Source organism: Molossus molossus, unplaced genomic scaffold (assembly GCF_014108415.1).
Source record: "Molossus molossus isolate mMolMol1 unplaced genomic scaffold, mMolMol1.p scaffold_m16_p_18, whole genome shotgun sequence".
Classification (NCBI taxonomy): domain Eukaryota; kingdom Metazoa; phylum Chordata; class Mammalia; order Chiroptera; family Molossidae; genus Molossus; species Molossus molossus.
This window is the reverse complement of record NW_023425353.1, coordinates 63,939,546-63,960,609: the sequence shown is the minus strand read 5'-3', so window position 1 is coordinate 63,960,609 and position 21,064 is coordinate 63,939,546. Positions and strand designations below refer to the sequence as shown.

Genomic DNA, 21,064 nt, shown 5'->3' with positions numbered 1-21,064 from the left:
CTTAAAATTCAGGGAAGCTTATGATTTATGAATCAAACTGATGCCCTGAAAATCAACCTGTGGTTTATCTTACTGAAAGATTCAGTATATGACCATGTAATTGAATGAGACAGGAAGACCAAGTAATTCTTGCCTCTCACTTAAAATTCATCTTGAAGGTAGCACCAAAGTAGGTTTTTTGCCATTTAAATAACTGGACATAGAGAACATGTATTCTTGAGAAGAGACCTAAGGCATTAAATAGGGCTTGCTTTTTGCTAAAAGTCAGTAGCATTGTTTCTGCTTCTCTTCCCCAGATCAAGCACTGCACCTAGCAGAAATTTTACTACCTCTCCAAAATCATCAGCAAGTCCCTATTCCTCAATGTCTGCCTCTCCCATTGCAAATGGTGATAGCACTAACACCTCTGGGATGCACAGTTCCGGTGTCAGCAGGGGGTAAGAGCAGGCCCTTTCACTTTGCTTCCCTTCCCTCTGAGTCCTTGCCCAGGCTGTACCTGGAGAGCCCCTTCGCTGCTGCACTTCGCTGCTGCACTAAGCTAATGGGGTTAGGCTTCCCACCGGAAAATGCTGCATGTGGCTTCTTGCTTCTTTTCATACCCACAGTGAAATGTGCCTCCTAGTAGATTGCTTGTCCTCCTACCAGCTGGTGTTTTCCCCACAGCCTAAGTCATTGGTGACCGTGGGGTTCACTGTGAAGGGAATGGCTTGCCTTATGGCAGAGTAGCTATGAGGGGATGATTCATTGTGGGTGAGCCCTGTTTCCCCTCTGGGTGGCTGTGATCCTTTCTCCAAGTGTTTTAGGAGCACCTGCCACACACCAGACAGGTGGAAGAGGACACTCAGGCACAGTCAAGACTGAGTGTGGCCTGGAGGTGGTGGCAGGTGTAAGCTCTTGTCTTGATAACCACAGTGTTCTTCCCTGAAGTCACCTGGCAGTTGGCCTTCTGGAGGAATACGAAATTAGCATTTGCCACAGCCTAAAAGTGGAGAATCCAAATACCATTTCTCTTCTTTAGGACGTGCTAATCACCTGCTATCTTGTCAAATCTATGGTGGGGGTGGGGGTGGGGGTGGCTGGAGGTGGCTGGAGGGCTGCAGAAGGGAGTAGGAAGAACTTATATCATGGAGTTATTACCAGACAAGAATTCTAGAGGCCCTGGAGTAGGCCCAAAAGGCTTCCTGAGGGCATATGTGCAGCACTTGCTTTTATTGGTGACGTGGGTTGTGTTTTCCAGTGGATCTGGCTTCTCTGCTTCGTATACTTGTCAGGAGTCCCCATCGTCTCACATACAACCTGGGCTCTGTGGACTTGGAAACCTGGGGAACACCTGCTTCATGAACTCTGCTCTGCAGGTAAAAGAGAGCTGCGATTTCATTAACACTTGTGTCTTCACAGTTCTTGAAGCATGGGCAAGAGTGGCCTGGTAAAGGTCAGCAGAGTACTTTCCAGAAGCCAAGGGCAAAAGCCAGACCTTCTCTTAGGACAGGGCCACATTCTTTACTGTGTATGGGCACTCAGTGGTGGGCAAATGGGACATGGCTTTTGTCTTCACAAGACTTAACCATCTAACTTTTGAAGTTTCTTGTAATATATAGGAAACGATATAAAGGTTTGTTAAAAAATTGGGTAACTCAGCCCTGGCCGGTTTTGCTCAGCGGTTAGAGCATCGGCCTGCAGTCCTGAGAGACCTGGGTTCGGTTCCCTCTAAGGGCATGTTCCTCGGTTGCGGTTTGTCCCAGGCCCCGGTTGGGTGGTGCGAGTGGCAACTGCTGAATGTGTCCCTTTCACGTCGATGTTTCTTTCTCTCTCTCTCCTTCCCACTCTTTCTGAACAAAAAACAACAAAAAAAGTGTCCTCGGGTGAGGATAAAAAAAAAATTAGGTAGCTCTTGGGTCTGGAAATTATTTTTGTCCACTGTGATGAGGTGGGAATAAGCCTAGTACTAAAAAAAAAGATACAAGATTTGTCTTTTCATTGGGAGATTTTCTCAACCTTTGTATTTTTTGTATTCCTCAGCTGTTGAATAAGGACAGTGATAATGAGTTCTATTGCTCTAGATATAAATATTAGAGGGGGAAGGTCCAGGAAAAGAGTGAATGAAACCCAAAGGAAGTAGGAGGGAAATAATAGAGATAAGAACAGAAATTAATGACGTATAAAGCAGATTTACAGTACAGCCGAATTTGATTCTTAGAAAAAAACACACAAATGAAATTGACAAACTCCTAGGGAAATTGGTCAGGAAGAGAGAAAATATAAAAATGACTAATGCCAGGAATGAACAAGGACTATCACTACAGACATGAAAAAGATTATTAGAGGATAGTAGAAATTTATGTTATTAACTTAGACAATTTAGATGACAAGTATTAGACATGTTGCTTTGAAAAACACAGTTTATCAAACTTACACAGGAAGAAATAGAAATCTGGATAGTCCTGTATTTGTTAAAGAAATCGACTCAGTAATTAAAGCCATACTACAAGCCCAGCCAGTGTGGCTCAATGGTTGAGCATCGACCCATGCACTAAGAGGTCCCTGGTTCGAGTCCCAGTCAGGGCACATGCCCAGGTTGTGGGCCCATTCCCCACTGGGGGGGGGGAGCATGTAGGAGGTGGCTAGTTGATGTTCTCTCTCATTGATGTTTCTTTCTCTCTTTCTCTTCCTCTCTCTGGGATCAATAAAGATAAATAAATAAAGCCATACTACAAAGAAAATTCTTATTCTGGATAGCTTTATTGGTGAATGTACTCAAAGATTTAAGGCAGAAGTGATACCAATCATACAAAGTCTTTCGGGAAGTAGAAAAAGAGGGATGGCTCACCACATTTCACAAGGCAGCATATTCGACTACCAAAATCTGACAAGGAATTTTAAAAGAGGAGAATTTTAGGTTGTTGTATTTCAAAACTAGATTTGTAAATAAAATGTTAGCAAGTCAAATATAGTGATATCTAAATAAAAGTGGTGTCCCTGGCTGGGTAGCTCAGTTGGTTAGATCATTGTCCCAATACGCCAAGGTTGTGGGTTCTATGCCTGGTCAGGGCACATACAAAAATTAACCAGTGAATGCATAAATAAGTGGAACAACAAATTGATGCGCCCCCCCCCCCCCAAAATCAATGAATTAAAACAAAAAAGACCCTTTTGCCCTGGCCAGGTGGCTCAGTTAGTTGGAGTGTCATCCCATACACCAAAAGGTGGCAGGTTCACTTGCTCATCAGGGCACATACCTGGGTTTCAGGTTCAATCTTAGGGCACATAAGGGAGTGAATCCATCAGTGTTGTTCTCTCCCTCCCCCTCCTTCCCCACCCACTCCCCCTCTCTTCCTGCCCAGTCCCCTCCCCTATCCTCCTCCCCTCTTTCTCGCTCCCTCCTTCTCTCTCAAATCAATGAACATATCCTCAACTGAGGATTAAAAAATGAACATATCCTCGCCCTGGCCAGTTAGCTCAGTGGGTAGAGCAACGGCCTGTGGACCAAAGGGTTGTGAGTTTGATTCCCAGTCAAGACTGTGACCTTGGGAAGTTAGCTGCAAGGTGGTCCACCAGCTTGGCCTTCTGGGAGGCTGTGCCTTACTGTAGGAGCTTTTCACAAAATCTGAGTACTTCGTTTTGTTGGTGTTGACCCTGGTTGGCCCTTTAGAACTGAGTTTGTCTTGTGTGTCTGTGTGCTCTCCAGAGGGGTGTGAGCTCCAATCATGTTCTCTTTCAGTGCTTGAGCAATACTGCGCCACTGACGGACTACTTTCTCAAAAATGAGTATGAGGCTGAAATCAACAGAGACAACCCTCTGGGGATGAAGGGGGAAATTGCTGAGGCCTACGCAGAACTCATTAAACAGATGTGGTGTGGAAGGGATACTCACGTGGTACCTCGCATGTTCAAAGTAGGTTGATATATTTACCCCTCTTATCCCTTTTGAGGGGGGCTAGCTTCATGTTGTAATGAGGCATTCCTTTCCTTCCAAAATTTTGGGATTAAGATGGAACCTAAGACCAAAAATACCACATGATTAGATTCTTTCTGTTGGTCAGCCATTGAGCACACACTTATCTTAAGTGACCTCAGCCCTACCCCTGGGCTGGGGATACTTGAGAAGTCATTTGTAAACTGGTTGCTCAGAATACTGTATTCTGTGGTACCAGCCTTGAAATAGCTAACAGCTTAAGCCAGACCATAAACATTCCATTTAATTTTCAGTACCATCTAAAGGCTACTCCCCGGTTTGCTGAGCCTGGAACCTGTACCCCCAGTGGTTTTAGTTGGGCCCCCTAAGTCAGGAATTGTATTGACACTCTTGGAAGGTGATGCGAGAGCAGTGAAGGAAGATTAAGGAGGAGGTGAGCAAACTACACAGGGCACTTGGAGCTGCTTGGCCTTTCCATTGCCCTAAATGTGTTTTCCTTCGGAGGGGGAAGTACCTTTCCTCCATATTGTGAAATCTTAGACATCCTATTTTGCCCAAACTACTGGGGTTCCGGGAGTCTTCGTGAAGCACATGGTAGATAAGGATAGGCATATTTTTTATTTATGGAGGAAAAAAGCAGTACCTCAGTTCATTGAGAAAGCTAAAATCTTAAATGGTTCATTGAAATTGGAAACTAATTCTTTGGCAGGGGGTGGTAGTGGGGAGGAGAGGGAGTCAATGGGGGGAACAGGAGGGACATCTGTAATACTTCCAGAAATAAAGATAAATCTTAAAAAAAAAAAGAAGCAGCAGCAACCCTGGCCAGTTTTGCTCAGCGGTTATAGCGTTGGCCCGAGGACCAAAGAGTCCCGGATTCGATTCCGGTCAAGGGCACGTACCTCTATTGCGGTTCAATCCCCAAGCCTGGTTGGGGTCCTGCAGGAGGCAGCCAATCGATGTGTCTCTTTCTCTCTCTCTCCTTCCCTTCCACTATATCTGAAAATCAATGGGAAAGTATCCTCGGGTGAGGATTAAAAAAAGAAGAAAAAGAAAAGAAACGAACTATTTTATTCCCCATGGTCACATTAATTCCTGGGAAATAGAATTAAATTACTATTCACATACTAAGTCATAAAGGAACTAGAATTGGGTAACAACAGATTGGGCTGATGCTAATATAAACAAACAATCGGATGGTACTTAGGGATCTTGGGGGTAGTGTGGAGCTTCCTTGATGATGGACATCTCTCTCTGTACTGTCTGGTATGGTAGCCTCTAGCCACTTGAAATGTAGTCAGGGTGCAAGGAACTGAATTAAACATTTTTTTTTTTTAATCCTCACCTGAGGACACTTTTCCATTGATTTTGATGTGACAGGGACACATCGAGTGGCTGCCTCCCTCATGACTCCAACCAGGGCTAGAGACGAATTGCAACCGAGGTGTGTGCCATTGGCCAGAATAGAATCCGGGTCTCATTGGTCCGCGGGCTGGTGCTCTAACTGCTGAACCAAACCAGCCAGGGTGGAACTGAATTTTTAATTGTATTTAATTTTCATTTAAATCTAAATGACACATGGTTAGTGGCTCTGCTATTAGACAGCACAGTGGCTCTCCAACTTTAGGCACCTCAGAATCTGATTCTGCAGGTCTGGGGTGGGGCCTGAAAATGTGCATTTTTGTTTATATATTTATTTATTTGGTATGTGCCCCTAGCGGAAACCGAACCGAGGACTCTCTGGTCCACAGGCCAATGCTCCAACCGCTGAGCCAAACCGGCCAGGGCTGAAAATGCATTTTAAACAAGCTCCCAGGTGAGGCTGATATCACTGGTTGGGAAGCACTCTCTGAAGATAACTGGTGTATAGTCGGCCCTCATTTATCGCAGTTAATCAGTTCCAGACTCTACCGCGATAAATGAATTTCCTCGAAGTAGGATTCTTTCTTTATACAGTCTTCCCCTACCATTTTGTGCTTCAACTTTTTGCGGCTTCACTCTGTCGTGGTTTTTTTCAAATATAGTATAGTGTTGGAAAAAAATGCGGTAAAGTGGCGAAAGTCAAAGCGTGAAGTGGTGAGGGATGACTGTAGATCAACAAACACAAGGCACACAGTTAGGGCTAGCAGGGCTGGTATGTATGGGAAGATTCCTCTGGCTGATGCAGGCACCATTTGTAAAGTTTGTATGCAAACTGAACCAAAGAAGGAAGTTGGAGTGGCATTCATATCAGTACTTAGGAGGTGTGGCTGCTCAGGGTACTACCGTTTGCTCTTTTAGGGTAGTGGCCAGGTTCCAGATCCACTGTTACCCCAGCTTTCCAATCTGAGCCTTCTCTCTGATGAGAACTGCCGTCCCTTTCTCGGCCCTTGAGGAATTCATTGGGCTATTCAATCAGATGTTCTCCTTTACTGTCCCAGCTGACTCTGCAAAGCTATTTTTGATGGTAGTTTCTCATCTGACTTCACTGGTTCTGTGTATCTTATGCCTTCTGATGTGGTTGCTTTTGTTACAGACCCAAGTGGGACGTTTTGCCCCTCAGTTTTCTGGCTACCAGCAACAAGACTCTCAAGAGCTGTTAGCCTTTCTTCTAGACGGATTGCACGAAGATCTGAACCGAGTGAAGAAGAAGCCCTACCTGGAGCTGAAGGATGCCAATGGGCGGCCGGATGCAGTATGTGATGAAAACTTTTGAACAGTAGTATTCCAAAGAATTTGCTTCCTAGTGAGAGTTGCGGAGAAATTCTTTTGTTTTTTTGACTGTTGGTGCCAGGGCCCTGGTTGCCTCTTGCTGTTGGTGATGTGGACATGGGTTCTGGTAGAGAAATGCACTCCAGGTCTGAAAGGGCTAACTCGTGTTGCCCCTTCTGCTCCCTCTTGGCTTTTTCACGTTGAAGTCAGTTTGGTATAATTTCACTGGTAACACAGAGCTGGGGCATTCTGAAAACTGTAAAGTGCCTGTAGTGTGGGCTCTTGAGATTATTACTGTGCTCATTAAAATCCATCTCTGATCATTAAAATAGTTGTTTTTGTTTTTTTTTTAATGTTTTAATTGATTTTTTTTAGAGGGAGAGGAAAGGAGAGAGAGAAACATCAGTGGGCTGCCTCCTGCACCCCCCCCTACTGGGGATCGAGCCCGAAACCTGGGCATGTGCCCTGACCAGGAATTGAACCGGGACCTATCAGTCCATGGGGTGATGCTCAATCCACTGAGCCACACCAGCTGGGCTAAAATAGTTTTTATTAATATTATTAGAGCACTTAACACTTTATACCTTGATTTTCTGGCCTATGAAAGGGAATTTGTTTATTTATTTTGTTAATCCCCACCCAAAGATATTTTTCCATTGCTTTTTAGATAGAGGGAAAGGAAGTGAGAGAAAGAGAGAGAGAGAAACATTGATGTGTAAGAGACACATCACTTGGTTGCCTCCTGCTTGACTCCTACCAGGGTCAGGGATCAAACCTGCAACTCGGGTACATGCCCTTGTCTGGGAATCAAACCCAAGCCCCTTTGATCATCTAGGCTACACTCTAACCTCTGAACCAAACTGGCCAGGGCAGGAATTTAGTATATAAGTTACCCTATCACAGTAGGATGATAAATTTGTGTACTTTAAAGTAGTGTTTACATCTTAAAGGAAAACATCATTAGTTAGATGAACTATAAGTTAAAACCTCACTGAAGGGACTTTGCAGCATGGGAAACCCTTTAGGTTTAGGTCAGGTACTTGTACCCACCGTGCTCTCAGTGCATATGTACTCCATCAAAGGACAGACAGATGCCTTGCTTCCTTAGATTCTATGTCAACACTTTAATTGTGTGATGAGGCATAGAGCTGGCATGTGTGTGAATATGGTCCACTAGGAGCAGTCCTAGCCCTGGCTGGTCAGGACCAAGTTCTTAGCTTTACAGACTGCCTTGTGGCCCATCTCAGATTTTTTTATTTTTTTATCCTCACCCGAGGACATTTTTGCATTTATCTTCAGATAGAGCGGGAGGTAGAGAGGGGTGAAGAGAGAGAGAGAAACATCGATGTGAGAGAGAGATCGACTGGTTGCCACCCACACGACTCCAACAGGGGCCGGGGACAAACCGCAACCAAGGTACGTGCCCTTAGTGGGAACCAAACCCAGGACGCTCTGGTCTGTGGGCCGACACGCTAACTGTTGAGCCAGACTGGCCAGGGCCATTTCAGAATTTTTTTTTTTTTTTTATCCTCACCCGAGGATATTTTTCCATTTTTTGTACAGATAGAGTGGGAGGGAGAGAGAGGAAGGGAGAGAGAGAGAGAAACATCGACGTGAAGGGACACATCGAGTGGCTGCCACCCGCACGACCAACCAGGGCCGGGGACAAACTGCAACCGAAGTACGTGCCCTTAGCGGGAACCGAACCCGGGTCTCTCCGGACCGCAGGCCGACGCTCTAACCGCTGAGCCAATCCGGCCAGGGCCATCTCAGAATTTTAAAAAAATATATGTTTTTATTGCTCTGACCAATTTGGCTCAGCAGTTAGCGTGTTGACCCGCGGTCCAGAGTCACAAGTTCAAGGGCACATATCTCAGTTGCTGTTCAGTCCTCGGCCCTGGTCCTGGTTCTGCGGGAGGCAATCAATCGATGTGTCTCTCTCATATTGATGTTTCTCTCTCTCTCTCTGTATCTCTTCCTCCCACTCTGAAAATAAATGGAAAAATATCCTTGAGTGAAGATTTAAAAAAAAATGTTTTTATTGATTTCTTTAGAGAGAGAGGAAGGGAGAAAGAGATAGAAACTTTGAAGTGAGAGAGAAACATCGATTTGCTCCCTCCTGCATGCCCCCACGAGGGATCGAGCCCGAAACCCAGGCATGTGCCTTGACGAGGAATTGAACTAGGACCTCTCAGTCCGTGGAACGGTGCTCAATCCACTGAGCCACACCAGCTAGGTCAGACTTTTTTTTTTAATCCTCACCTGAGGATATTTTTTTCATTGATTCTAGAGAGGGAAGGGGTGCGAGAGAGAAACGTTGATTGATTTCCTCCCATACACACCCCTACTGGAGATTGAACTCAAAACTTGGTTATGTGCCCTAACCGGAAATCAAACCTGTGATCCTTTGAGGCAGGGACGACACTCCAACCAACTGAGCCACACTGGCCAGGGCTCCATCTCAGATTTTGCTGTGAATCATTTTGGATGCAGGGGCAAAGGATTGAGGGGTGTTTCGATTGTCTTATTTATCCTTTCTCTCTTCTTTCAGGTGGTCGCAAAGGAAGCCTGGGAGAATCATCGATTGAGGAATGACTCTGTGATTGTGGACACATTCCATGGTCTCTTCAAATCTACTTTGGTTTGCCCACAGTGTGCTAAGGTGTCGGTGACCTTTGACCCATTTTGTTATCTAACTCTGCCACTGCCCTTGAAAAAAGATCGAGTTATGGAGGTCTTCCTGGTTCCCGCTGACCCTCTCTGCAGACCTACTCAGGTAAGAGACTTGGCACCCTCATGGTACCTCTTGTTTTGAGTGGTCTTCAGACCCAGGGTGGGCTGGCTGCTTCCATCTCTTGCATCAGAAGCTTCACGGCACTTGCCTAAGTGTGTGCCCTTGGTCTCTGTCAGACCTTTGTGTAATCCTGTATCATTGAAGGTCTGTTATGAAGATCCTCTAGGCTTCTCTGTCACCTGTTCCCCACATTCCATTCATCAAACTAAGGTAGCCTGGCTGATCTGCTAAGTGAGCCTTGAATTTGAATGTTTGGGAATCAGAAACAGGATACTTTTCTTGGTCAAGTTCACCCCTACATCAGCCAGGAGAGCCTGGCCAGAACAAAAGGCCAGATGAGGTGTGACCAGCAGGTCTAAGTGTCTGATGGCTCACTGAATGGCTATACTGCAGTTTCCTGGCATTTGTTTCTTCATCTCTAAAGAAAGATGACATGTAGTGGGCAATTGTATAATTTTAACAGTTCTTTGTAGAATGTAGTTAAGAAAGAGTTGGTCCAGCGCCTGTGCTACTGCCTGAGTAGCGAGGCAGGTGCGATGCAGAACACCTGTCTGTCTGCTCTGCTGGCCACTTATCTGGCCCCTGACCTCTCACTATGCACACACTGATTCTGGAAGGACCCCTCTGCCCTCCGAGATGTGTGCTCTTCTTTCATGCTTTGTGGAACCCCCTCACCTCACCCTCCCCATCTCTCCTTTGCAGTACCGCGTGACTGTGCCACTGATGGGGGCCGTGTCTGACCTGTGCGAGGCTCTCTCCAGGCTGTCTGGCATTGCTGCAGAAAATGTAAGGCAGGGTGGTCAGTTTCACTCAGCCTCGTGGGGGCATGTCATAGTCCTTTGGATTTTATTTTCAACCTTGTTAGCCACTTTTGGGAGGGTAGTTCTTATTGACCAGTACAAATATGATTATATCTGGATGCTTTAGGACTCCTGACCCTTGCTCACTGTGTACACTTTTGCTGAATCCATCCCTTCCAGCCTCAGTCTAGGGAACACCATCTTTACTCCATTGGGTCCACACTAGCCATGGTCAGATTTTATAGAAAGAGAGAGGAAGAGAGAGAGATTGAAACATTGATGTGAGAGAGAAACATCGATTGGCTGTCTCCTGTACAGCCCCCATGGGGGATCAAGCCTATAGCTTGGTCGTGTGCTCTGACCAGGAATCGAACCGGGACCTCTCAGTCCATGGGACAGCACTCAGTCCACTGAGCCACACCGGCCAGGCACGTTGTGATGTTCTTGATAGACATCTCTATGTAAAAATAACTGCCCGTGCTGGGCTTTCTACTGAATTTGGCCCTGTTTGGAGGTGGGCAGAGTGAAGCTCTCCCCTTGCATGAGGACCCTCCTCCTGGATGCTCCCATGCCCTCCGTTGTCCCAGCCGTGGCCAATGCCCTTGCTGCTCCCCACTTCCCTTGCACCGCTGTTAGTTTCAGGCAGCTGAGCTGGGGTTAGGTCTGTTCCACCATGTGTTGAGGGTGGCTTGGAGACTGGCTCTGGGAGCACTCTGGAGGCTTCCAGATGACTAGCAGTCTCTGGTCAGTACTCACTCCCCACCATTCCTGCCTCTCGAAGGCAGATCCCGTTGTGAGCCTTGGTTCAGATGTTGCCAGCATGTCTTTTGCTGTGGAAGCCTTGCTGCTCCCCTTTGGACCTTGGCCCCTGAGCTCTGGGGCTTGTTACATGGTTGTCTCTCTCAAGGCACATTTTTTTCAGTTGTTTCCTAGGTTTGAAGTAGGGGTACTCTTAATCCATTCTGTAATTTTTCTGCTACTGTTGATTCTTAGATGGTGGTCACAGATGTGTATAATCACCGGTTCCACAAAATTTTCCAAATGGATGAAGGTTTAAACCACATCATGCCTCGGGATGACATTTTTGTGTGAGTACTCAGCGGTTTCTGCCGCAGGGTCAGAGGAAACGTTCTAGAGATCTTGCCTTCTTGGTGTCTCCAGAGCAGAAATTCTGGCAGTTGGTGTCCATGTGGATTTGCCCTGATCCCTGGGTACAAGAGGTGGGTGTTAGGGAATTGTGGGCAGCCATCTGTGCTAAGCACCACCTGGCCCTTCAGAGCTAGATATTCCAGATAATTCTCAGCTGTGAACACAGTCTTTGTCAACAGTTGCAACCTGATAAGAAGGCCTATTCAGTGGTCCTACAGATGGTCCTGCTGTTAGAAACGCCATTCTCTAGAATAATCACAGCTGTGTGAGGGGCCATGGGCAGATAGTGGGATGCACAGACAGTTGCTCCTTAGGCTGGTGCCATTCAGTATGGCAGGGCGTTGTAGGGAGCCTTCTTCAGCTCCAGCATTCTGTGAGCTCTGAGAGCCACGTTCTCCTCCCGGTGGAGGCAGTGCACTCCAGCCCCAGCTGGTCTGCTCCACCCCTCCCAAGTCCTCCTGCTTCAAGGCTGCTCCTTGTAATTTTGTGTTTGTCCCTCTCCCAGGTGGGTGGGGTAGGTGAGCTTTCCTGTGCTCCCAGACAGCTCTTGCCCAGGGAAGTTTGACTATGGACCCCACCAGTGCTGTTTCTCCCTTATTTCCTCTCACTCAGTAACTTGCCTCCGATAAAGAGGATTTTTAGGGTTTTGTTTGGTTTTGTTTTTGAGTGAGGAATGCATTACACAAAAGAGGCCTCTTCCCTTTACATTTTTGCCCTATGGCTTCTCGGTCACTCTAAAAGGAGCAGTTCTCAGCCACGCCGCCGATCCTCGTTCTGTTCACATTGCACGGGCAGCCTCTCCACGCAGGCATCTTCCCTCACTTTACCAGTGGAGAGCACCAAGGCTCACCCTGGGCTGCAGGCTGAGGGCCTATCCATTTCTGACCCCAAGTCCTTTCTTAACACAGCCACCCTCTCTTCTGGGAACTAATGTTTGTACATACCTGAGCTGAGAAGAACTGGGCATTGCCCCATGGGGAGTTTTGCAAACCACCATCAGCAAAGGAGATTTCAGAGGGCTTGAGGGCCAACCAACAGAAAGCCAATTGTTTAAAAGATGAACTGATGATTATCTTATGAAAACACCATAGCTGTATCTATTTTTAAGCATGTGGTGCCTGCCCTGTGTCCCGCATTATTCCATTCTCACCATTGCACTGGAAGCTGGGTAATTGTGTTGTCTATTGAGCAGACAGACTTGGAAGTTAGGGCTCTTGGCCTGGTCACAGCAGCCAGAAACTGGCAGGGATGGATGTGTAACCTGGGCCAACCTCACTCTAAGTCCTAGTTCTTGACCTTGATGTTAGACCACCGGGTCCTTACTCTAGAGCACACCTCGGATATTTTTGTGAGTTTTTTTTAGAACTCTTTCTGTATTTACTACAGTCAGGACTGTTTGTCAGGCATCTGGGGAGGGCTGTGTGTGTGTGTTTTTGTTTATAGTTTTCAAAAATTGAATCAGTAAGTTTGTGTCTCCCCCTATAGGAAGAGGGAAAGACTACAGTCGGTTGCCAGCAATTTTGGTAACATCTGTTCCAGGATAAAACATCTATAAATCTCCTCAGTCCCATGTATTCACTAAGTAAGACACATTTTTCGAAATCATTGATATGTATTTAGCAATTTCTTTGGTTATCTCTGATTTTTTAAAAATTAAATATGATTCTTTTACTTCAGTGTTTTTGAACAAAGATGGCAAAAAAATCGTTTTATAAATCTGCTTCGTCATTTGAAATAAAGAGTCTTTGGCTAATATTTTAGGTATACATCCTTGTATAATGTTTTGTTTTATTAAAGGACAGAGCACTGAAAATGCCTTTTTAAAAGTTGAGCTCCTTGGTGACAAAAGATGAACTCGGTGGCCGGGCCCCTGCCCCTGTGTGTCTTTGTGTCTGGAGTGATGGTTCGGGTGACTGCCGTCATCTGTACTGGTCCCAGTTGAAGGACCACAGAGTCTGAGGCCATGGTTGGGGGAAGGAGGATCACATTAGCTCCAAGTCCCGGGTTGTGTAGGTTCACATTGTGCTGACAGTGACCTTCCTTGGGACCAGCCTCTAGAATCATCTTGAAAATGGTTTCCCTACCTTTTTTGCTGAAGTATGTTCTGTCCCATAACTATAGTCTTGGCTACCATGTAGCTGCAGCTCAGATCTCTGTCGTTCACAGGGACCTGCTCCTAAATGTGTCCGTTTATGTGATTGACACAGGTACGAGGTCTGCAGCACCTTCGAGGATGGCTCGGAATGTGTCACGCTCCCGGTCTACTTCAGGGAGAGAAAGTCTAGGCCATCAAGCCCTTCGTGCGGGGCAGTACTATATGGGCAGCCACTGCTGGTTTCTGTCCCCAAGCACAAGCTAACCCTCGCGTCTTTGTATCAGGCTGTTTGTGAACGGATCAGGTAGGTGGCAGAAATATGCTTGTATTCTAAAATCAATACACACTCAGTAATAAGAGTGACTACCCCCTGCAGAGTACTTGTGTTGATTTTATGTGCCTACTTCCATTAGAAATGCAGCCATGCCAGCCCTGTGGGGGCCGGGGCATTTGGCACATTTTAAGTACCACAGTGCTGGGCACCTGAGCCTCCTCTTGTCCCTGGAATCATGTCTGTCACAACTGTTAGTCACCTGCTTTAGGGTGTCTAATGCTTTGCTTGCGTTTGAATAACATTTTTGAAGTATTCCACTATCGTTCTGAAGCTGATAATGAACATTACTGGGAAATTTTTTTCCCCTTTATTGATTTTAGAGAGAGAGGAAGGGGGAGAGAGAGAGAGAGAGAGAGATAGAGAGATAGAAACATCGACGAGAGCCCTGGCCAGTTTGGCTCAGCGGTTAGAGCGTCGGCCTGCGGTCCGGAGAGACCCGGGTTCGGTTCCCGCTAAGGGCACGTACTTCTGTTGCAGTTTGTCCCCGGCCCTGGTTGGTCGTGCGGGTGGCAGCCACTCGATGTGTCCCTTCATGTCGATGTTTCTCTCTCTCTCTCCCTCCCATTCTATCTGTACAAAAAATAGAAAAATATCCTCGGGTGAGGATAAAAAAAAAAAAGAAACATCGACGAGAGAGAACATCAACTGGCCGCCTCCTGCATGCCCCCCACTGGGGATCGGGCCCACAACCTGGACATGTGTCCTGACCGGGAATCAAACTGGCGACCTCTTGGTGCATGGGTCGATGCTCAACCCCTGAGTCACACTGATCGAACGGAAAATTTTTTTTTAAATGATGGTGCCACATGACATGGAAGACTCAGCACTTGCTTGGAGTCTTGAAGTCTTGACTTGGTAGCTAGACATCTTATCTCTTGAGTTCCTCTCAATTGCTTGAAGTGTTGAGCTATCACATGAATTTAAAGCACTTTTGTTTACATAGATTGCTTTGTGAAGAGCTGAATATATACATTATTAAGTACCTCTAGGAGGGGTGGAGAAGAATACATAAATGTTACACCTGACCGTATTTTTCTTTCTTTTTCTAAGCCGCTATATAAAGCAGCCATTGCCTGATGAGTCTGGCAGCTCGTCCTCGGAGCCCGCGGCCTGCAATGGCTCCAGAGGCAGCTGTGAAGGTGAGCGTTTGCCGTGCTGTGGTGTGTGACTGACCAAATCTCTCCTGACCTCCCTCTTCTTCCAAAGGTGGTGTACATGTGGGAGAGGGAGGCTCTGAGGCTGGGGTGGGGGCTCTGCTAGAGAGCAGCCCCGGGAGCCCACTGTGCGGGTGCCCACTGTCCACATTGGGCACCTCGCGGAATCGTCTTAGACATGTAGGCTTGGTTTCACCTCAGGCAGACCAAGCATAGCAGGATTAAGTGATTTGCCCAAGGTCATGAGACAGTCAGGGTTTGATCTTCAGCACTTTCCTGCCTCATAATGACCCGGCTCCTCTCCTCAGAGCTGTTTTCCTGGTCCTTAGCCATCCCTGTTGTGTGGCACCGCCCCTGAAGAGGATGGGCCTACTTGTCAGCCAGTCAGGAAACAGAGAGGTTCTCTTGGGCATTTCTTTGTACCTAGGAAGCTACAGGCAGTGGCTGACTAGACAGCTCCTGCTGTGGTAGGGAAGAGAGCCAGAGTTCCCAAAAGCAGTAGGATGGGCTTGTCAGGAAACCCTCCTGTGGTGATGGAGGATCTGTGTCTGACCTGCATTGTGGCTGTCACCATTCTTTTGGGGGCCTAAATGACTGCCTTTATTCTTATAAAATGGTAAATGTCCTCCAAATTAGTGCTGTAAATTCTCATTTGTAAATCTAAATGCCCAGATTTCTTGAAAACATGCACAGTCCTGGAAGGTGAGAATTGACATTAAAAATAATGACCACAGCTCTGGCCGGTTTGGCTCAGCAGTTGGAACGTTGGCCTGCAGTCCAGAGAGACCTGGGTTCAGTTTCCGCTAAGGGCATGTACCTCGGTTGCAGTTTGTCCCCGGCCCTGGTTGGGTTGTGCAAGCGGCAGCCACTCGACATGTCCCTTTCACGTCAGTGTTTCTCTCTCTCTCTCTCTCTTCCTCTCTCTCCCTCCCACTCTCTCTGAACACAAAAATGGAAAAATGTCCTCGGGTGAGGATTAAAAAAAATAATAATAATGACCACAGCCCTGGCCTGTTTGGCTCAGCGGTTAGCACGTCGGCCTGCAGACCAGGGACTTCTGGGTTTCGTTCCTGCTAAGGGCACGTACCTCGGTTGCAGTTTGTTCCTGGCCCTGGTTGAGGTTGTGCGGTGGCAACCAATCGTATCTCTCTCATGTTGATGTTTCTCTTTCTTCCTTCCTCTCTCCCTCCCGCTCTATCTGAAGATAAATGCAAAAATGTCCTCAGGTGAGGATAAAAAAATAATAATAAAATAAAAATAATGACCACAGCCTGGCTGGCCACTGTGGCTCAGTTGGTTGAGCATCGTCCCGTGCACCAAAATGTTGCTGGCTTGATACCTGGTCAGGGCACATAACTGGGTTGCCGGTTTGATCCTAAGTCAGGGATTATATGGAAGGCAACCTATTGATGTTTTTCTCTCACATCAATGTGTGTGTCTCTATCTCTAAGCATGTCCTTGAGTGAGGGTTTATTTTATTTTATTTTATTTTATTTTATTTTATTTTATTTTTAATCCTCACTTGAGGACTTTTTTTTTTTTTTTTGGCATTTATTTTCAGGGCAGGTGAATGGGGATTTTAACTCTAGCATTCTGACTGCAGAACACACGTTTTTTTTTGTTTGTTTTTTTATCCTCACCCGAGGACATTTTTCCATTTTTTTGTTCAGATAGAGTGGGAAGGAAAGAGGGGAAGAGAGAAACATTGACGTGAAAGGGACACATCAAGTGGCTGCCTCCTGCACGACCCAACCAGGGCCGGGGACAAACTGCAACCGAGGTACGTGCCCTTAGTGGGAACCGAACCTGGGTTTCTCTGGACTGCAGGCCGATGCTCTAACCGCTGAGCCAAACAGGCCAGGGCAGAACACATGTTTCTAAACCTTGCCACAGTTAGCCCAGTGCTTATAATTACAGAAATGGCGTTCTCAATCAAGAGAGGGCAACAAAGCCCTGACCAGTTAGGGCCTCATTTATTTTCAGATAGAAGAGGAAAGAGAGAGGGAAGGAGGGAGAGAAGAGAGACATCGACTGGCTGCCACCCACATAATCCCAACCGGGGCCAGGGACAAACTGCAACCGAGGTACATGCCCTTAACAGGAACTGAACCCGGGACTCTCCGGTCCGCGGGTCAACGCTGTAACCACTGAGCCAAACTGGACAGAGCTCGGGCTCTGGTTTAAAAAACGAAATGATCAGTCTGTCTGCTGGGGCTCAGTGGGTGAGTGTTAAACCATGCACCGGGAGGTCACTGGTTTGATTCCCAGTCAGGGCACATGCCTGGATTGTGGGCCTGATCCCCAGTGAGGGGCATGGAGGAAGCAGCCAGTCGATATTCTCTTTCATCGATGTTTCTGTCTTCTTCCTTTCTCTCTCTTACATCAATAAAGAAAAATAATTTTTTTTTTTTTTTTTAACCCTCACCCGAGGACATTTTTCCATTTTTTGTTCAGGTAGAGTGGGAGGGAGAGAGAGGAACAGAGAGAGAGAGAGAGAAACATCTACGTGAAAGGGACACATCGAGTGGCTGCACCCGCACAACCGACCAGGGCCGGGGACAAACCGCAACCGAGGTACGCGCCCTTAGCGGGAACCGAACCCGGGTCTCTCAGGACCGCAGGCTGACGCTCTAACCGCTGAGCCAAACCGGCCAGGGTGAAAAATAAATTTTTTAAAAATGATCACAGGCTTTGTTTTCAACAGGTATTATAAATTATTGTTGGTATTTTAGTTTGAACATCGATTGTAGTTGTATTCTTATTTTTGCCCAAAATACTTTTCTCCCCACATTGGTATGAAAGGAGTACATTTTGTGCAGAAGGCCCACAGGCAGAGGTGTTGCAATGGTAATGCTGGTCTCTGAGCAGGTTGGGTGACCTGTGCATCCTCTGCACTCTGGAATTTGTCCTGTGATTCCTAGCTTACGATGTGGGGTGCATTTTATCAACCCACTTCATACCCAGAACCTTGGTTTACCCATCAGTAAAGTCGGGTGATGACATCTGCTTCACAGAGTTGAGGTTGCAATTTAATGAGGTAGTGTGGTTAAAATACCTGGCATGTTATAAACCATTACACCGTGGAAGTAATTTTGCTGTTGTCATGATTAGCCTACCTTCTTAGACATTCTGTCAGTCTTCTGTTTAGGAAGAATTACTGCCGTCTTTTGAATCCTATACATGAGTCTTGGTGGATAGTCCTCAAATCCTGTTTAATTAAAATTAAATTTGAAGTACTTCTAACTTCTTTATTGCCATGGCTCCTTGTTAGGCCTGTGGTGGCTGCTGATTCTCTGACCTTGGTAGCTGCTTTCAGTGGACCCTGCTTTCTTTCCTTGTCCTGTGATAGACACTTTATGACATTTAATTCTGACAGCATTAGTGGGACGTTGCTGCGATTGTCCAGGTACCTGGCAGCCAGTGCCACATCCAGGCCAGAGTTGTTGGAGCATCAGGGCACTGTTCACTCGGGGTGCAGTCGAGGCAGGTTTTGGTTGTGTCCCTCTCGGAAGAGGTGGCAGACAGGGCAGGGTTTCACTTGCCAGTCTGGGAATGGGGCAGGCTTACCTAGATGTAAAAGGGGCAGTGCCACTGTCTCAGGAGTCAGGTGAGCAGGTTGGGACAGGAACGTCCATGAGGCTGAGGCTTGCACCTCATGTGGGCTGGCTATCTTGGGGGGCTATTGTACACCACGGCGGTGCTGTTACAGGGTTTGAGGGGAAACTGCATTGTCCTGGGCTCAACTTCTTGTGAGTACTCCCTAGGCAGACTGTCCTTGAGAGGTTCTAACAGAGATCATCTCCCTTTCCTCAGAGTTTCCATTTCTGTTGACATTTCCCCAAATATATAAAGTTTATTTATTTTTTTATCCTCACCCGAGGACATTTTTCCATTTTTTGTTCAGGTAGAGTGGGAGGGAGAGAGAGGAACAGAGAGAGAGAGAGAAACATCGACGCGAAAGGGACACATCAAGTTGCTCCTACTCACACAACCAACCAGGGCCCGGGACAAACTGCAACCGAAGTACGTGCCCTTAGCGGGAACCGATCCCCGTCCCTCTGGACCGCAGGCTGATGCTCTAACCGCTGAACCAAACCGGCCAGGGCATATAAAGTTTATGTTTTAAATATTTTTTTCTCCTGTGACTTTTTATTTTAATACTTACACAAGGATATCTTTCTGTTTATCAGCAGATAGAGTGGGGAGAGGGAGAGTGAGAGAGAAATATCAATGTGAGAGAGACATGACTGGTTGCCTCCTGCTCGACCTGACCAGGGCCGGGGATGAACCACAACCGAGATACATGCCCTTGACCAGAATTGAACCCAAGACTCTTTGGTCCGCGGGCTGACTCTCCAACCACTGAGTCAAACTGTCCAGGGCTCTTCTCCTGTGACTTTTACATCACCTGTTGGAGTTGTCCAATCTTTGTTGAAGTTACTTATCTGACAGTTTAACTTTCCCCTTCAACTGCCTAGCAAAAAAAAGTCTGGTGACACGTTCATGGATGTTCATTGAGCCACATAGCCCAGTTGTTTGGAAACACCTGGGAAGTTTCCTTGTTGGCAGATATCTTTAAATTGTCTGTTAAACTCTTAAACTCAATAGTCTCAAATGAAAGAAGGGAAGAACAGGGCAGGGAGGACCCTGTCTGCTGTGTGTCCTTGGGATCCAGCATGGCACCTGGCCCTAGAGACATTCAGTAAATACTGGTTGAAGGGACAGGACAGTCTGCGTGTATTTCTTGTGGAGGAACTGAAGGCTTTCACTTAACACCTGTGTTTATTATGATACTTAAAAGTTGCCTTTTGCATTTCTTACTAAACTGTCTTCCTGAGTATTGAATATGTGATTGATTTTGGTCCTTTTCTCTGTGAGCCTAATGATGAAGTTGAGAGAGTCAGACTCTGGGGTGAAGCACAGTAAGCTATCAAGTGGTGAGGGGCCCACATTTAGGACTACAGGACTGCGGACTCACTTTGCACCTTTGGGTGACTCGCTGACCCTCTCTGGGACTCTACTCCCTCAGCACAGAATAGCAGTGTCCAGTCTGCCTGTCTCGCTGGGTTGTGAGGGGCACACCTTCAAGTGCCTTGTAAATGCAAGGCATAGATGTAGTTCCACGTACCCAGACACTATCTGGAAGGAAACACCACAGTTAAGTATTAAATAAAAATTTCAACACTGACGTAGTGGCAAATTATATACACGTGGTTTTTCATTTGTGTGCCAGGAGAAGACGAAGAAGAAATGGAGCATCTAGAAGAAGGCAAAGAACAGCTTTCAGAAACTGAAGGCAGTTGGGAGGATGAGCTGGGAAGTGACCATGGAGAGACCACCCAAAAGAAGATCAAAGGCCGGCCCTGCCCAAAAAGGCTTTTTACCTTCAGCCTTGTGAACTCCTATGGAACAGCCGACATAAATTCACTTTCAACGGATGGAAAACTACTTAAGCTCAACTGTAAGCACTTTCTCTGACCTTTCAGACTGGGCTTTTTGGGGACCTAGCATCTATTTGAAAATACTTGCTCTTAGTACTCACTGTTTTGGGCATAGACTTTTGTGTTATCCTTGGCTTCAAGCTCCCTAGAGACACTGCGGCCCTGGCCGGGTAGCTTCAATTGGAGCATCATCGCAATGTGCCAGGGTTGTGGGTTCAATCCCCAATTAGGGCACATATAAGAATCAACCAGTGAATGTATAGGTGAGTAGAGCAAGGGATCGATGTCTGTCTGTCTTTCACTCTCTCTCTCCCTCCCTCCCCTCTCCTCCCTTCCTCTCTCTAATATAAATAAGTACATTAATTAAAAAGAGAGGGCCTGGCTGGTGTGGCTCAGTGGTTGATCGTCGACCCATGCACCAAGAGGTCGCTGGTTCGATTCCCAGTCAGGGCACATGTCCAGGTTGTGGGCCCGATCCCCCGTGGGGGGCATGCAGGAGGCGGCCAATCAATATTCTCTCTCATCGATGTTTCTGTGTCTCTCTCCTTCTACTTTCCTCTCTCTCTAAAATCAATAAAGAAGAGCCCTGGCCGGTTTTGCTCAGTGGTTAGAGCGTCGGCCTGCGGTCCTGAGAGACCTAGGTTCGGTTCCCGCTAAGGGCGCGTACCTCGGTTGCGGTTTGTCCCCGGCCCTGGT

At 46.8% G+C, this 21,064-nt stretch overlaps 1 protein-coding gene across 5 annotated transcripts in view; it reads left to right on the top strand.

Moving 5' to 3' along the window:
- Positions 1–21,064, top strand: part of USP4 (ubiquitin specific peptidase 4) — a 49,004-nt gene that overhangs the window by 19,931 nt on the left and 8,009 nt on the right. For 2 of the 5 annotated variants that reach the window (XM_036266128.1, XM_036266130.1), the window contains 10 exons: positions 297–437; positions 1,238–1,355; positions 3,719–3,892; positions 6,426–6,584; positions 9,153–9,377; positions 10,098–10,181; positions 11,189–11,283; positions 13,552–13,743; positions 14,824–14,912; positions 20,161–20,388. In XM_036266128.1, coding sequence (XP_036122021.1) covers positions 297–437; positions 1,238–1,355; positions 3,719–3,892; positions 6,426–6,584; positions 9,153–9,377; positions 10,098–10,181; positions 11,189–11,283; positions 13,552–13,743; positions 14,824–14,912; positions 20,161–20,388 — 1,505 coding nt within the window. Of the gene's footprint in view, positions 1–296; positions 438–1,237; positions 1,356–3,718; positions 3,893–4,206; positions 4,347–6,425; positions 6,585–9,152; positions 9,378–10,097; positions 10,182–11,188; positions 11,284–12,829; positions 12,927–13,551; positions 13,744–14,823; positions 14,913–20,160; positions 20,389–21,064 lie in introns of those variants that run through there. The other 3 variants (XM_036266129.1, XM_036266131.1, XR_004960127.1) reach the window with 3 other exon arrangements.